The sequence below is a fragment of the Peromyscus maniculatus genome, chromosome 21 (assembly GCF_049852395.1).
Source record: "Peromyscus maniculatus bairdii isolate BWxNUB_F1_BW_parent chromosome 21, HU_Pman_BW_mat_3.1, whole genome shotgun sequence".
Taxonomy (NCBI): domain Eukaryota; kingdom Metazoa; phylum Chordata; class Mammalia; order Rodentia; family Cricetidae; genus Peromyscus; species Peromyscus maniculatus.
Window position 1 is genome coordinate 27699683 of NC_134872.1, and position 17544 is coordinate 27717226.

The 17544-nt window shown below is 54.1% G+C and overlaps 1 protein-coding gene across 1 annotated transcript in view; it reads left to right on the forward strand.

The window, feature by feature from the left end:
* Positions 1 to 10722: 10722 nt before the first annotated feature.
* The window catches only part of Slc29a3 (solute carrier family 29 member 3), a 36338-nt gene continuing 29516 nt past the window's right edge, over positions 10723 to 17544 (forward strand). The window contains exons 1-2 of the mRNA XM_006972695.4: positions 10723 to 10843; positions 13126 to 13424. Of these exons, the coding sequence (XP_006972757.1) occupies position 10843; positions 13126 to 13424 (300 nt within the window). The 5' untranslated portion in view covers positions 10723 to 10842. The remainder of the gene's footprint in view (positions 10844 to 13125; positions 13425 to 17544) is intronic.

A 17544-nucleotide genomic window follows, 5' to 3' on the forward strand; every position in this document is an offset into this window, starting at 1 on the left:
AAGAAAAAACAAACAAACAAAAAACAAAAAAGTAAGAAAAGAAAAAAGGGGGGTGGCGTGGGGCAGGGGGACTTTTATTCTCCAGTGTGGTTAAGAGTGGGTATGCTTGTGGCCTGGACCACAGGCGAGCGAATTCATGGGCACATGTGTGCACATATGTGTACGTGTGCGCATGAGTGTGGTCCGGCAAAGACCGCACAGGGAAATGCTTTGCTCCTCCTGAATCCATTGTGGACTGGATTCCGACAAGGCCTCCGTTTCCCCAGCTTTGCAGGGAGCTGGTATGAAGTTTGAGCCATGGCACTGGGCTCTAAATCTCACGTGGAAGCTGGGGCCTGGTGGTCCTCAGACCCCCCAGGCAGATGCCCTTCTGTGGCCTCCTGGGTTTCTGAGAATCTGGATGGATGCCCAGGCTGGCTGTGACCTGGGGAGACTGTTCAGGTCTTTCTTACCCTGGAGGTTTCTGGTCTAGTAATGTGGCCCAGAGGTGAGGCTCCTGCAGAGAGCGGGGGAGGGGTCCTCCAGGTTCTCAGGCTGGATGGCTTTGTGTCTAGGTGGGCACTGGCCAGTCCGCACCCCTGCGCCTCTGGTCCTCCGTTCGCCCACTCGCTCCCCTGCTGGGGTCAGGAGATGTGAAGGTGGCCTTTGCTAAGTGGACGCCTTCACTCTTGGCCACAGCCTGGGATTTGAAAGTTGGAGCTTCTTCAGGGGGAGCAGGTTTCCTGGCCACAGACCCAGCAAGCGTCTGTGTCCTGGCTTCCCTGCCGCAGGTCCTGAGGTGGGGCTCTGAGACTGAGACCAAGGTGCCCCTGGCACCTAGGTAAACACTGCCTCAGACAGTGGCCCCTCAGCTCTTCCTGCCAAAGATGCCCATCCCTGTGGACATGACCTTGCTGGTCACTGTTAGCCCATGCACAGAAGGGACCTCTGTCCATTTGCACCCCGGGAGTCAGAGACCAGGAACCAAGTCCATGCTGTGCTGTGTGACTTTGGGCACATGGCTGCCTTCTCTGGGCTTCAGTGTCCTTTTTATCTGTGAGGCCCCCTGAGGTCTCACACTCTTCTGGACTTCAGAAGGGACTCAAGTAGTGAGAAGTTGATCGTGGTCTGTATGCCCTCCTTTGCCCATCCTCAGAAACCTGCCTGCTGGGGCACTTGGCGAGTGGGTTGCAGTTAGCTGGAGCCTGGGGTAGGGCTCCGAGCGGGCAGTTTGGCAGCAGCAACCCAGGCAATACCTGCCAACTCTGGCCCGAGCCGGGGCTGTTGGCTTGGGTTTTTCCACTTCCTGCCTCCAGTGACCTGGAGCCTCCTTTACCCATTCCTGGCCAGCTTGGTGTTGCCGGGTCCTGCAGGGTATTCGTGTGTCATCTGGGGTATGTGTGTTTGCAAGTGTGTGCGGCGTGTGTGTGTGTGTGTGTGTGTGTGTGTGTGTGTGTGTGTGTGTGTGCATGCCTGTGCTTTTCAACTTGGGCACATCAGGGCACCCCCTCCCCCAGAACGCACACACCTGTTCCCATATGTGGACGTGGCCTCTGTGCCCAGGCTTGTGCCCCTGGAGGTGGCCATGCCTGTTTGCTGTCACAGGGTCAGTCAGTGTATATCCTATGTGCCTCTCCTGCCCTCTCTGATGGGGCCCATGATTCTGAGCTCTGGCCAGACTCCTCCTGAGGGATGGGGACCCTCCTCATCCCTGCATCTTCCAGGGCCCTCTGGTCCCCACCTTGAAGCTCCCAGGCATCTGAATCAGCCCCTCCCACTCACCCTCGGAGGGCAGGTGGCTGGGAGCTTGGATGCAGGGATGTGAACATGGCTCTGCCGTGTCCCTGGAGTATATGCTGGGGACGCTCTCAGTCCCACCCATTCGTTCTGTAAACAACCTGTAAATAGCCTTCAGCATTCCTCTTGTAACGAGATTAATTTTTATGAGATAAATTATATTTCCTAGTCTAATAAAAAAAAAGAAAAAAATCCAGGTCCCGGCCTGTCATGTCGTCTTGGTGTCTTTTAATGGCAGTTGAGTGTGATGGTCTTGTTCTTCCCATCAATCCACAGCAAGTGAGAGCTCCAATCCTTGATCCAGCTCAACCCCTTCACCTTACAGAAGGGAAAACAGGTGGAGGGGGGGATGGGCTTTTCGACAGCAAGTTAGGTCCCCATGAATGGCCTGGACCTCACTCACCCTGCTCACCACCTAGGGCTTAAAGCACAGAACATAGGTGGTGGTGGGGGGCGCAGGGGGATGATGGACTAATACCAGCACCATCTGCCTCCCCGTTCAGAAGGATGCGCCCCAACTGAGGCTGGGGGTCCTTTCGGTGCCGTCAGCCTGTGTTGTGAGGATGCTGTCCAGGCAGGAGGAGAACATGAACATGAGTGACATGAACACAGGGTTGAATGGTTGGGTACCAGGCACAGCTGAGCAGTTAACATGGACACATACCCATCCAAGGAGGAGGGTGGCAGCATATTTCCTCGCCAATGGCAGACAGCATTGAGTTCTCCCAGCCCTCCTAATGAGATCAACGGGCCTGTGTCAGTTTTCCTGCAGATGGGATGGATCCTGCAGGCGGAGGGGTGCACTCTTTAATTTTCACGACTGTTGGTTACCTCCATTTAAACTGGTCCCCATCATCCTGTCCTCACCCTGTGACTTGGTCTGGTTGGAAGTTCCCAGCCTGTGTTGCTCCAGTCCCTTGAGTTTGGAGAGCCAGCCCTTGGCTCCGTTATGGAGGAGCACACGGTCCACCACACACTTAAGGGTGGCGCCACCTAGTGGTGGCTTTCTTATCCCCGTGGTAAGACCCTCATCTTCGTCAATACAGGGTGTCTCCAGAGATCAAGGTTCCTAAGGGCCTTGCCCGCTCTGGCCCCCCAGCACCTGTGACTGGCTCTAGGGCTGTCTCAGTGTGGAGGGCATGTGAGGCAGGTCTGAGATGAGACGTTACTAAGAAGAGGGAAATCCATGGGTCCTCTGGGTGTCTGGTCTGGGAGGGAGGCAGGGCGTGTGGCGTGTGCGCACACAAGTGTGCACACACTTCCATTGGCCTGCTTTCACTACCTGGGCAGCTTAGACCTGAGACAGCCACATTCAGCGAGTTTCTAGGCCCCAGAAGCTGCCCCAGGGCGAAGGTGTGTGGTCTGAAAATTCAAGGGGAATTTATTGATAGGACAGGCAGGTGGACATGTCTGGGGGGTAGGTGGGGTGGGGTATGGGGAGTGAGCTAGGCTGGGCAGCTCATAGTGTAAAAAGTGGAACCTGTAGATGGTACACCGGGGTCAGGGTGAGAACAGGAAGTAAGGGTCCTGCTTGCCCCGAGAGAGTGGTTGCCTTGGGATCAGTGGGGTGGAGAGGACAGTGTGGTCCTCAGCACAGAGTTGTGAATGAGAAAACAGAGGACAGGCTATAGAGGACAAAGGGGTCTCCCAGGCCACCGTTAACTCTAGATCACAAAGGCCAGGCCTCAGAACTTTGTACCTAGACTGAGGTTAAAGCCACTGTGTCTCCCAGTTGTGGGGGTCAGAGAAGCCGCCTCAGCGTTTCCCGGGACGGCAGGAGGTCTTAGTTGCCCTCCTCTTAACAGCGGGTCTCCACTTTGGCAAGACCTGCACAGATGCCATCGAGCCACAGCAGAAGAGGGGCGGTAGGGCCTGGTGTGGACTTTGGCGAGAAGGAAAGGTTCTCAGAAGGAACGTCCTGGAACACCTGGCCCTGGGTACTGTGGCTAATTAAGCCACCTTCTGAGGCGGTAGAGCCAGTGTGCCACAGGGACAATAAGAAAGCCACCACTAGGTGGCGCCCGAAAACCGACGCAGTTAGAACCGAGAAGGAGCTGCTCCAGTGTTCCTGATGTTTCTGACCGCAACCCCGGGAGCTTGGAATGCTTTTCTCCAGGCATCCCAGGAGCGCCCTCCTCTGGTGTGTGATGGGAATAGCAGTGAGGCTTAGAGCTGTATGGGAGCCCGTTTTCAGGTTCCTCGTGGCTTTACCCAGCAGGTCCACATAGAGTATGATTAGGGCCACGGGCCTGAGTGCAGGGGTCTGAGATGGTCTGCACTTGGCTGTGCTGGCGGAGGAGGTCTTTTGCTCCACCCCTTGGCGTCTCTATAAAAACTCTGGGCCAGAGACAGTCGGGGCCCATTAGAAAAGGTTCCAGGCCCTCTCGAGGTTGTTCTTTATTTTCTGTTTATCTCTGCAATATAAATCCTTCTATCTAATATTTCCTGCTGCTCTCACTCAAGAAAACTCTGGGGAGCTTTGGGGTTGGTGGGTAAAAGCCCCGCAGAGCTGGATCACAGAAATCTCCATTGGAAGTAAATGGTGAATTAACATCCATAAAAAAATGAAAAGAAAACCAACTGGAATTCCAGACCCTGTGAAGAGACCCTTCTTCTAAAAATATGTATTTATTTTCATCATATTTTTATTTATTTATTTTTTTGTTTTTTTCAAGACAGGGTTTCTCTATGTAGTTTTGGTGCCTGTCCTGGAGCTCACTCTGTAGCCCAGGCTGGCCTTGAATTCACAGAGATTCGCCTGGCTCTGCCTCCCGAGTGCTGGGATTAAAAACGTGTGCCGCCACCGCCTGGCTGTATTTATTTTTGATGGGTATGAGAGAGAGCATACACGTACCACAGCGTGGAGGTCAGAGGACTACTTCGGAGAGATGGTTCTCTCCACCCACCACTTACAGAGGTTCCCTCACCCTCACCCACCGAGTTATCTGGGGACACCAGAAGCTGTCCTTCTAAAGGTTAGCAGACTGACCTTGATAGAAACAGAAAGGATTGGAGGAGGAGACAAGCATGGGGAGGGGCGGAGCAAAGGATGGTGGAGAGAGCACCTGGACAGAACAGCAGCAGCTGTGACAACGAGAAAAGGCGGCATCCAAGTGAGTCCTCAAATACTGCGGGATCAAACGACACAGCACTAACGCGAGACCCGGCAGCGGCTGCAGCCTTGGAGTGTCTTGGGGTCTCTATGACACAGCATCTCTCTCTCTCTCTGCCGTAATTTCCTCTTACAAAATGACCTGGGCACTCCTCCACCTAGAGATGACGGTTAGCCAGGTATGGCGCCCGCACAACGGTAATCCCAGCACAGGAAGGAGGATCTAGAGTTCAAGGCCATCCTCGGCTGCATAGTGAGCTGGAGATCAGCCTCCTCGTGAGACTCCACCCTGGATAACTCCTGGGTCACAAAAAGATGATCACCCCCCAGAGACCATCACCACCATGCAAGAAAGCCTACGCAGTCTCAGCAAGCAGCTGCGTGTACTGCGGTCGGGGACTCCAGCTCAGGTCCCAGTGACAGCCAGGACCACCGAGAGTCAGACACACGAACAGGTGAGGAAGGCAGTTGGGGCCTCAGCCTTTGGACCTTCCTAATGATGGAGACCACAAGGCAGAGACAGATGTGTTCACTGGGCACCGCCCATGGCATAATAAATACTTGACTCTGCTTTGTGTAAAGGGCATTCGTTTTAGGCTATAGTGAGCAGAAATGACCTTCTGGGGCCCAAGTACAGCTCTGTTGGGTGATGGTGACTATTGAGTCCCATCCTGACAGAAGACACAGCATGTGGGCTGTCTGTGAAGAGTTATCTAGATTAGTTGGGAAGAGCAGCAGTAATATGGTTGGTGTCGTCCCACAGGCTGGGGTCCCTGGCTGGGCAGCATTCATTTCTCTCTGCCCCTGTGCAGGCATGCCATGTGACCAGCTGCCTCATGTTCTGCTCTTCCTCCCAGGACTCCCCCTATCCCCCATGATGGACGGTGAGCCATCAAAGTGTGAGCCAAGAGAAGCCCTCCATTAAGTTCCTGCTGCCCATATCATGTCACAGCAATAAGAACGGGAACTAATACAGACTTCTTGGCCAGGACGCGGATGGTGCGGTTGTTATCACGTGCATTCATCCACAAGCACCACCTGAGATCTGCATACGGATCTCTATGTAGATTATGCTTCTGTTAGGGATATGAGAGATCAGAAAGCAACAGAGAGCGTGGGATGGACAGTGTAAGAAAGCATGGGTCCCAGGAGGCTCCTGAGCAGGCAGGGGGCATAGAGGGTGGGGTGAGGTGGGGCGGAGAGGGGGCCAGACTAAGGAGTGGTAGAGGAACTTCCTCGATGTAAATGCAGAAGAGGGGTAGGGGATACAGGGCAGGGTGAACCCCCTTGTGATTTTCATCTTTTCTGTAAAGTGGGGACGGGAGGACAGACCGTGCCGGGTGGGATGTGACCCTGCAGCTTGGAGCAGGTGAAAGCGGAGCTAAGGCGCGTGGGGAATACTGGGAAGCCCTGGCTTGGATGGGTGGTCATGGATTCCAGTGGACCCACCGACTGCTGGCGCTCTCCAGCGACACTCTTAAACTGCGTCTAAGTGAGCCGCCCAGGTTTGGTGCATAGTGGTACCAGGGAAACAGAGACATGGGTGTTCAGGGTGTTACTAAGACCTCGGGCTCTAAGCAGACTCAGGGTGAAAGTAAAGGGGTGTCCCACGTATGGAGCAGGGGCAGAGGACTCAAGGGCCAGAGCCCCCTAAAGGTCGGAACTTGCCTGAGGGAGCTGATGAGCCAGCCCACAGCCAGGCAGCCAGGAGAGGGGACACACAAGCAAGTCACCTTGGAGAGGGACTTGGATTAGAACTAGTTATTGCAGGGACATTAGAAGTGTTCTGTTTGGGAGCCCTGGAACCCTGGCGGGTGGGGTGGGGTGACACTGGCGGGTCTAAACCCGGAGCTTGTGCAGTGGCAGAAAAAGTGCCACAAGATGGCAGCATCTACTAGTAAATCCCAATAGACAAGTTTGTGCCTGTCAGGCTGACTCCAAAGAAGGTACTCCGACCACCTGTGCGCGGGGAGGGGGTGGGGGGGAGGGGGCGTGCAGGAGGAGGGATACATAGGAAGCCCCTATCCTTTCCGTCTTGTTTTGTCTTTTGGACAAGAAAAGTATAAACTAACTTTGTTGGAAATGTGTATACACAATTTCTTTTGTGAATTTAAATTTTTAATAATTTTATTAATTTTTAAAGAACTTCATAGAATGAATTTTGATCATACTCACCCCCAACTCCTTATCTACCCAACTTGTTGTGCTCTCTGGCACATGCTCTCTCTCTCTCTCTCTCTGTCTCTCTGTCTCTGTCTCTCTGCCTCTCTCTCTCCTCCTAGGGTTCAATTTTTCTGTTGTCTAAATTCTGGTGGTGCCTGCCCTGGAGAGGGGTCAACCTATCAGGGGCCACACCCTTAAAGAACCCTGACTCTCCCTCTCCTAGCTGCTCTTCCGGGAGGGGTAGAATCGCCCTGCCTTCTGTCCACCTGTCCCCTTCCACGTTGGGATTTTGTCTGGCTAAGTTCGTGTGGTTCTTGCGCATGCTGTCCCAAGCCCTGTGAGTTCATATGTGCAAACCCCCCTACCGCCCCCGCTGCGCCCCAAACACTATTTCCTTAAAGTCATTTACCACCGCTGGCTCTTATCATCTTTTCGCCCTTTTTCAGCGACCCCTGAGTCTTCCCTGAGAGGGAAGGGAAGGTGTGATATAGACCCTCCACAGTCTCTTATTCTCTAATGTTGACCAGTTATGGGAAAAGACCATATGGTAAAAAAACAAAGAAAAAACAAAAAAAAAAAAAAACAAAAAAAAAAACTAAGACTCTAGGTATAATTAACCCCCATTCATTGTCAACCTGACAGACATCAGAATCATCTAGCAAATGGACCATGTCTGGGTTGCACTACTTAAACCACACTCATTGAGGTGGGGAAACTAGCCCACTGTGAGCAGCACCAATCCCTAACCAGGGAAGTCTCGAACTGTATAGAGATGGAGAAAGCGAGCTGAGGACAAGCATGCACACCGTTCTCTGCTGACAACAGCTATAATGCGATCCACTGCTTCAGGCCCATGCTGCCTGGATGCCCCTGCCTAGATGGACCGGAAGAAGAACTGTGAGCTAAAAAAAAGAAACCCATTCATCCCTTATGGTGCTTTCGTTGGAGTGTTTTATCACAGGAGCAGAAAAGTAAATGAAGACAGCTGGTAGAGGCAGAAAACATAGACCCCCAGTTTTAGAAGATGAGGCCCTAAATACTTTTAATTTAGGTTTAAATCTTCCCAACACTCAATTTGAATCTTCCCAACGATGTCTATGTTGGTGAGTTTTTGTAAACTTGACACAAGCTAGTCATCCAAGAAAAGGGAACCTCAGCTGAGAAAATTGCTCCATCAGATTGGCCTGTAGGCAAGTCTATGGGGCATCTTCTTGATTAATGATTGGCCCACTGGGGCAGTGCCACGCCTCGGCGGGTGGTCCTGGGTTGTATTAAAAGCAAGCTGAGCAAACTGGAAGGCATTTTTACGCCCGGCTTCTGCTTCAGTCCCTGCCTCCAGGAGCTCCCGTCTCTTGAGTTTCTGCCCCGACTTCCCTTCATAGGGACTGTGTGTGACCGGGGCATGTGAGCCACTAACCCCATTCCTTCCCAATTTGCTTTGGTTGTCATGTTTACCACAACAGCAAAAAGTAAACAAAGACAGCCTCCTGCTTTTCCTTCCTTCCCCTCTGTGCTGGCTAGATTTATGTCAACGGGACAGAAGCGAGAGTCATCTGAAAGGAGGGAACCTCAACTGAGAAAATGCCTCGGAAGATCCAGCCCTAAGGCATTTTCTTTGTTAGTGATTGATGGATGGGGGAGGGAGGGGCAGCCCATGGTGGGTGGGGCCATCCCTGGGCTGGTGGGCCTGGGTTCTATAAGAAAGCAGGCTGAGCAAGCCATGGGAAGCAAACCAGTAAGCAGCACCCCTCCAGGGCCTCTGCATCAGCTGCCTCCAGGTCTCTGCCCTGCTTGAGTTCCTGTCCTGACTTCCTTTAAGATGAGAAGTGATGTGGAAGTGTAAGCCAAACCAACCGTTTCCTCCCCAGGTTGCTCTGGTCATGGTGTTTCCTCACAGCAACAGCGACCCTCAGACACATGGTAAGAAAAGCTGCCCTTTAGTAAGGGGACTTGACATCTATAAAGAAGGGCCTTGTGCGGAAGGGTGGCCCTCCCCATTCCTGATGGCTTTTGTCAACTTGACACAATCTCAAACAGATCTGTAAAGAGGGAACCTCAGCTGAGGAATAACCACCATCAGATTGGCCTGTGGGACATTTTCTTGATTAATGATGGATGTGGAGGGTCCAGTTCATTCTGGGTGGTACCACCCCTGGGCAGGTGGTCTTCAATTGGATAAGGAATAAGATTGAAGTCTGGAGTGGTGGCACATGCTGTTAATCCCAGCTCTGGAAAGCCAGAGGCAGGCAGATCTCTGTGAGTTCAAGGCCAGCCTGGTCTACACAGCGAGTTCCAGGACAGTCAGGGCTACACAGAGAAACCTTGTCCCAAACACACACATACACGCACGCACACGCATGCACGCACGCATGCACGCACGCATGCACGCACGCAAGGCTGAGCAAGCCACTGAGAGCAAGCCCTGTAAGCCAAAGTTCCTTCCTGGGTTCTGCTTCCAGCTTCTTGCCTTCAGTTTCTGCTGGGACTTCCCTCAGTGAAACTCTAAGGTGAAATCAACCCCTTCCTCCCCACGTTGGTTTTGCTCAGTGTTTTATCACAGTAAACGACACAGGGAGATGAGGAGAACTGCACAGGCCGCCTTCCTGTTCGCTGGCTTTTCCTGATCCTAAGGCACCCTTGCCCACCCTGCGCCCTGGAGGGGATGTGCCTACGGTGGTCTGGAGCATGCCAGCTTGCACTCTCCCACAGGGCCATGCTCCAGTCCCCACTCCTTCCTCTTGCACTTGAGGATGTATTTAAACCTGAGCTTAAGGCCATGTTTTTGAGATCTGCTCATTTCTGAGCCTCACCCATGTGTGCATGTGTATATATGTGGGTGTGCATGTGTGTACAATGTGCACATATGAGTACATGAACATGCATGTGTGTACATGCGTATGAGTGTGCATGTAGGTATGTAGGTGTGCATGTGTCTCGAGTAGCCTGGGCTGACAACATGCTCACTATGTAGCTGAGGGGGGGCCCCGAACCCCAGCCCCTCCCGAGGGCTGGGCTGGGTGATATAGGTGGGCATCTCCACGGCCCCTGCAGGGCGATGGAGGAGGAGTCTTGCTCCGGGTCACCCAGCTAGAAAGAGGCCCCGGACTTCTGTCACTCTTAGGTGTTTCCCTCGCCCCCCCCCCCCCCCCCGCCCCCGCTCCTTTTTTTTTTTCTTTCTTAAAAAGAAGACAAAACAAAGCAGGTCTGCTCCTTAGCCCCTACCCGGGCCCAGCTCTTCAGAGCTCCGGCTCCATCTTCAGCCCTTTTCCTGACCTATATCTCGGAGTCTCCCAAAAGTTTCCCTTCTTTGGCGTCTGGATCGCTCCTCCACACACACCCGCTCTGAGTGCACGAGCTGGCCTCGGCTCACGGTCACCAAATAGCTTCAAGCTCTGAATCCCCTTCCACCTAGGCTGGGAGGCCAAGTTCATCCTTAGGGCTGCATCCTGCTCTGGAAGTGTTGGGGGGAGAATCAGAGTGTGGTGGGGCTCCCCGGGGAACGAGGCGGGGGAGATTCCTCCCCCCGCCCCCCCGGGGAATGGGGGCGGGATGCTAACAGCGCGGGTCCTGGCCCAGAGCTTCGCTTTCTGCACTTGGCGAACGGATGCCTGCAGTTTCAGCCGTGCGCCAGGCGGGGGCGCGCTGCGGGGCGGGGCCCGGTGGGAGGGGCCAGGGAACCCGGAAGAACTGGGCGGGGCTGGGGAAGGCAAGGGCGGAGCCCGGCCTGGCTGATCCCTAGGCGCCGTAGCCCGGCTCCTGGGACCTGGTGAAGGTAGCAGCGCGACAGCGACAGTAAGTGCGGGCGCGGCGGCCCCCATGTTTGGCTGGGTCTCCCCCTTCCCGAGGCTGAACCTGGCCTCCCCGCCTCACTCTCTGATCCTGCGTGTGGGGACAGGTCAGCCTGAAGGATCCAGAAGGCTTTGCGGGTCCAGATCGGGGGCCACAGCTGTCTCTGCTGCGAGAACTAGTCCCAGCCTGCTGTCAGGCTAGCTCTTCGCCCCCAGTCTGTGTCCCCAGGAGCCATCGAGGCAGCACGCGCACACGGGCTGGCCAGGCTCTTCTCAGGCCCTAGACGCCCACCCTTTCCAGCTCTGATTAGTCCTTACCCCCAGGACTCCAGGCAGGAGCAGGGGGCAGCCTGGCCTGGGGAAGCTCGTGGCCTCCTCTCCTTTTCTTTGTCTTTCTCTGTTCATGCGAAGCCACAGCTACCCTTTTATAAAGAGTAATAAGGCTTTGCTCAGTCTGCTGCACCGCCGGTGACCCGGTTAGAGAGGATCCCTGACAACTTCAGATGCTTGGTCAAGGCTGAATGGTCCTTGATGAACAGACACCGCAGCTTAGAAGGGCCTCCAGCCCTGTGTGGATCTGGGTCACCCGCGCTGCCCCACCCCCACCCCACCCCGCACCCACCACCCTCCTAGCCTAAACTTTTGGGAATGGCTCCTCGCAGGTTCTCTGGTGGTCTCTGTGGTTCATGGTTATCTTTTACATTTAAAAAGAAATTAAGTGTATATACATACGGGTGTCTTTCTGTGGGTTTGTGAAAGTTCTTTCAGGTGCCCACAAAAGCTACGAGGAGGCGTTGACTCCCCTAGAGATTCAATGGAGTTATAAGTAGTTGAACACCTACCTGCCTTGGGTGCTGGGATCTGAACTCAGGTCCTTTGAAAGAACAGCGAGTGCTCTTGACTGATGAGACATCTCTCCAGCCCCTGTTTACATTTATTTAAACAATAATTTTAAGTGTGTGTGTGTGTGTGTGTGTGTGTGTGTGTGTGTGTGTGTACCTCCGTGCATACACTGTCTGGTTAGATGGTCTTCTTTGGTCTCCATGTGAGTCAAAGCTACAGAGGGACCCTGCTCATCCTGACAGGACACTGTAGAACCTCCAGCCTCCCTGCTCCAGGGCACAGCTGCAGTAGTCTGGGGTGATGTCAGGGCCACGCAGCGTCCATTCATGCAGCAGTGTTGATGGAGGTCCCCTTGGGCCTTCTCTGCTCATAGCTTCTTGCTGCAGGATGCCTTCAGGAGGGAGGTCTGCAGGGACTTGGAACCAGCAGAGTCACATTCCTAGACCATCCCTAGGGTTGGGGCTTGGGAACCCCCAGGGGGCACGCAGACTGCCTGGCTGTATCATTTCATGCCACTGTGACCTGGCATGTGACAAGTGGCTTGGTCTTTCTGAACCTCAGACTTCTTATCTGTGGATAGTACCTAACAGCCGGCTGTCATGGCTCACATGTTGGGTGTAACCGTGGCATTCTGAAGTACTGCAGTTGTTTCTTTGTGAGGTAGGGTCTCACTTAGTCCAGGCTAGCTCTTGAACTCTCTATGTAGGAGAGGCTGGCCTTGAATCCTGATCCTTCTGCTTCTACTTCCAGAATTCTACTGAGTTTTAGGTGTGTGTGTGTGTGTGTGTGTGTGTGTGTGTGTGTGTGTGTGTGCGCGCGCCACTATTCCTGGCCCAATTCAATGACTGAACAGCTAATTCACACTGCTCAAATTCAAAAGGCACAAAAATAAGGATTAACAGTGAAGCTTCCTCCCTGTCCCAGTCTCCCTCCAAAGACACCCACTGTTGGAAGACCCCTGTGTATCTTCCAAGGTATGTTGAGCACATGCACAAAAGTGTGTGTGTGTGTGTGTGTGTGTGTGTGTTTCCCCTTACTCACACTTTTTGTGTAAAGCAGAAGAGCTGGGGAGCTCGTTCTTTGCCCATCAAGGGTTCTGATTCCCAGGTGAAGGCCCTTAGCCCAGGCTTGCCCTTCTGCACTGCTTGCCTCAATCTGTACCTGCAAGGATGTTCACACCACTTGCCCCATGCGGTATATGCATTGCCTGTGTTATCCTTGCAGAGCTGAGATGACCTCTGAGGTCACTACCGTTCTGACAGCCTGTCCTTTTTCCAGTATGACATTTGACTTTCTTCCTGACCCTAAAGCCCGAATCTCTCCAGCCAGACTTCAAGGACAGGGTAGACCCGGCATAGGCTAGAGATGTTGTTTAGAATAAGTCAGTCCCCGGCCTTGATGCCTGCTCATCTGCCATGTCTGTGTCTCTCTCTGCTCCCACAGTGGCCGTTGCCTCCGAGGACAATGTATACCATAGCTCAAATGCCACCTACAGAGCCTTGGGCAGCCCTCACAAAGCTGACCAGGAAGCCCTGCTTGGGAAACTACTAGACTACCCAGCCCCCGGCCTGCAGAGGCCAGAGGACCGCTTCAATGGAGCCTACATCATCTTCTTCAGCCTGGGAATTGGGGGCCTACTCCCCTGGAACTTCTTTGTCACTGCCAAGGAGTACTGGGCCTTCAAACTCCGCAACTGCTCCAGCCTGGCCTCAGGGATGGACTCTGAGGACACAGACATCCTGGTAAGGGCTCACAAGGGGAGCAGGAAATCTGGGGCCAGATCGTCCTTAGGGGTTCTGGAGCGAGGTCCTTTATAGGCTGAGAATATGGGTGTTGATGCAGAGGCTGTGTGGGCACAGCAGGAAGAATCCACTGGACCCTAGGCCCTGCATTGTGTGGTACCCAGGCCTCGTCTCTGCCTCCTGAGGCTGAAGGGATGGAGCTGGGCAGACCCAACCCGTACTTCAGACTGTCTGCCATTGTCTGTGGGAGAAGGATGGATATGATGGTTCTATACAGTGTGTAGTGGTGCATGTTAGAATACAGAGTCTCAGGGTTGGGGATTTAGCTCAGCAGTAGAGCGCTTGCCTAGCAAGCACAAGGTCCTGGGTTCAATCCTCAGCTCAAAAAAAAAATTGAAGGTATGTTAAGTCAGCTGTGAGGTACAGAAAATTCCAACCAGCAGTAGCTAAAATGAGGGAAGGTCATTTTTCTGTCACAATCAACTTTGGGCAGGTAGCTTGCTTCGCCACATGTAGGTGACCCATCCAAGGTCACCTCATAGTCCAAGATGGCTGTTGAAGCTCCAGCCATTACAGCATCTGTAGGAAGAGAGAAAGGAGGGAATGCCTGTTGCTTATAAGAAGTTGTACCTGCCTCCTCTTTACATTATATAGGTCCAAACTCAATCACGCGACTCCATCAGCTACAGAGAAGGCTGGAAAATGTAGTCTTTGTGTGTGTCCTAGAGCTTAAAACCAAGGCTTCACACCTGTTAACATGCCCTGCACACACACACACACACACACACAGAGAGAGAGAGAGAGAGAGAGAGAGAGAGAGAGAGAGAGAGAGAGAGAGAGAGAGAGAGAGAGTTGTCAAATATAGGCATTAAGCACAGTCTTATATCATAGTTTTATAACACTGTTGTAAACTAGAGGCCCTGTAGCTAAGAGAGACAGTGTGTACCAGTCTGTTTACCATGGCTGGGAGCAAAGTACCACAAGCCAGGTGAGCGGTAACCATTCTGAAGAAAGGAAGATCGCCTTGGCTCTTGGTTATGGCCCTCGGTTGAGAGGCTGTGTCTGGTGGTAGCGGTTTTTTTGTTAGTGGCCTCTTCAGGTGGCACAAGGCATCTTGTGATGAGGAGAGATGAACATCTGTGTATGTGAGCCTGGCCCCCTCTCCCTCTTCCCATAAAGCCACCAGGATGCAGCTGTGAGGCCTCCATCCCATGACCAACCATAATGCCCTCTACACATCCTAGCTGGAACCAGTGTCCATCCTCTTCATCCCTCCTGGTGAGGAATGTATTTCTGTATAGGAAAGTGTGGGGGACTCAGACCACATGCCACCTATGTCCTGGGGGGTGGGGGTGAAGTCTTGGGAACACTCAAGTCACTGTGGCCTGGAGCAAAGGGACTTGAAGGGTGAGCAGGTGAACTGCCCCAGGAAGGAGGCATTAGCTTTCAGAGTCCGTTGTCCTATTTTTCTGCCGTGAGGATCCAGATTGTCTGGAGGTCACCACAACAACGTTCCCTCCATGATGGCAGTGACTATATTATCCCCTCAGGAAGGCTGCACCAGTACTGGGTACCGGGTCCAAGGTCAATGCCTAGTAAGGGAGAAGGAGGGTTCAGAGGAGCCTGACTGCACCTGGTATCGGAGTCCGTCAGGAGTCGTTCCGCAGTGGCTTGGGACCTGGAAAGCTTGGCTCTTTTTACCTGCAGTACTGGTGGGCACAGGGCTAGCTCTTAGGCATGTCAACCCAGGAGGCTGACACCGCTCAGCCGTGTGCCCCTCCTCCATGGGGCCCTCGGGGACCAGAAGCAATGTGCTGGCAGATCCCAGCCGACCCCTCCAGGGGCCCCAGAGGTGGCTCACTTCTCTTTCCTTGGAAGCCCCTCTGAGTCCTTGGCCAGCCCTCCAGAACACGCCTCAGTTTTGTGTGCTGGAAGTCACACAATGAATGAGTTATCTGTGAGCATCACTCCAGGGCTCCAGCTCACACATGCCTGGATCACTGGTAGCCAGTTCCGGAACTACCCGTGACACCCAGCCCGGGGATTCTGATGGATCTAGCTGAAGGTTCAGAAGGGACGCTGGCCTTTTCTAAGATTTCGCATGACACTGACTGCTGCATACCCCTCACCCCACCCACATGGTCCTCATGCATGGGAGGGGGCCATTTCTGCGTGCCTGTGGATTCAGAGGTGGCTCCAGGGTCTAGAGCAGAGGCTGTCACTGCATATATGCACCCGAAGAGCCCTTAGGGACAGACTACAGTGGCTTAGAATCCTACTGCCCCCACATGGGACCATGGGACCAGGAGCAGCCTAAGAACTTGTTGGTGACAGGCCTATATTGGTAAAATTATTAAGGCCACTCCACGTAGTTAAAAGGGAGGTTTATTTAGTGGCATAACTTACAAATGAAGGGATAGGTAGGTTGCAGGGTCTGGGAAAGACGTAGCACAGTCCAGCGGTGTTCTCTGGAGAACTCTCCTTGGTCTACCTCCAGCGTCCAGGGTCCAGAAACCAAGAGAGTCGGTGCATCCGGATCTCGGGTCTTCGGGTCCTCTCTTGGCCCCGCCTTGTAGGCGTCACCATTACCGAAGCCTCAGTGGGGGTTGGAACTTCCAGATCAAGGTTGGAATGGCTACCCACTACAGGCCTGTTCCACCCAGATCCTGGAGTCAGGGCCTACACATTCACACAGGTGGCTGATGGAATGGTGGACTTCAGGAAAGCTCCCCCAGGACGTGGCCTCTCTTGGCTCTGGACCCTGCACACTCTCTGTTCCTTATGGATAGACTGGTTATACCACCCTCCTAGGGAAGCTGTGGCAAGGAGGCCCATTATTCCACGCCACGGGATAAGGTCTGGCACCAGTGTCCCAGGTGTTGTGTAAACAGCATCTCGCGCCATGCGGAACTGGCCTCATTCTTTTATGGACCTCGTGACACGAGCCAGCCAGCTCTCTGCCGGCCTCACTGACCGAAACAGCCCACTGGCCTTCCTCCAGAACCTCTCTGCCTGCCTGTCCATCTGTCTGTCTCCTCAGGGGCAGGGCTAGGCTGCGTGTGCACCTGTCCCTCCCCTGCTCGGGCCATCCTCGGGCCTGTCTGCCAGCGAGGGGACGCGGGGCTCCCAATCCTTCCCAGCTGCAGGCACTTAGCGTTCCAGGTCCCGCTTGGATGCTTTATTGCCGCGCTCGAGCACTGGCAGGTGCAGGCATAGTTACCTGCCCGCTGCCCGCAGCTCCTGGCTCTTGGCATCAGAGATGAGAGACCTGTCACCCCGTCGATTCATGGGCCAGGCTGGGGGAAGCGAGCGTGCTGGGGCCTTTCTGCCTTTGACAGGGGCTGTTTTTCTTCGCCTCCTCGTTCGTGTACCACCCCTTGCCACCCATCTTCCCTCCTGCTCTCTCCCCATCTTGCCGACAGCCCCAGTCTGCCTTGCGTCCTGAGGGCCACCGGGAGTCGGGGAGACAGCTTGTTCCCGTACACCCCTTTCCTCCAGCGTGTTGCTAAGGTGGAGGACGTTGGCCCAACAGGAACGTTGACAGCCCTCCCTACTGTGTCACCCTCGGGGGGCCATCTCCCGTCCCCGGGCTCATTTCCTATTGCCTACAGCAGGTCTGGAGACGGTTTAGAAAGCGTTCTGCCTTCCCAGCCCCTCTCCTCTTTGTTCTCTGCGATAAGAACCTCAGCTGTAGCCCGTGGGGTGGGGGAGTCGGGGGGGGGGGGGGCCCGGGGAGGAAGGGCAGCCGCCCTGGACCGAAAACCATCAGCACAAAAGTAGACAAACTGACGTGAAAGGATAGCTCAGGGGGAGCCTCGAGGGCTCGGGTTTCCTCGTCCCCGCCGGGCGAGCAGGGGTGACACAGGCTTTCTCTTCTATCCCAGAAGCTCTGACAGGTTAAGCGACCTGCCCAAGGTCACACAGTAAGGCGGGGCTGGAGAGAAATGCATTGGGGGATTGGATAGGTAGACGATCACAAAACTGGACACGCTCTGAGAGTGGGGTGTAGGAGGCTGTTGCGGGTGTGTGGCCAGGCTGCCTTCTTCTCCTGTGAAGCCCAGGGACCTGGAGCTCCGACCTTGGTCTCCACCCCTGGTCCCAGGCTATCAGGGTCCTTTAT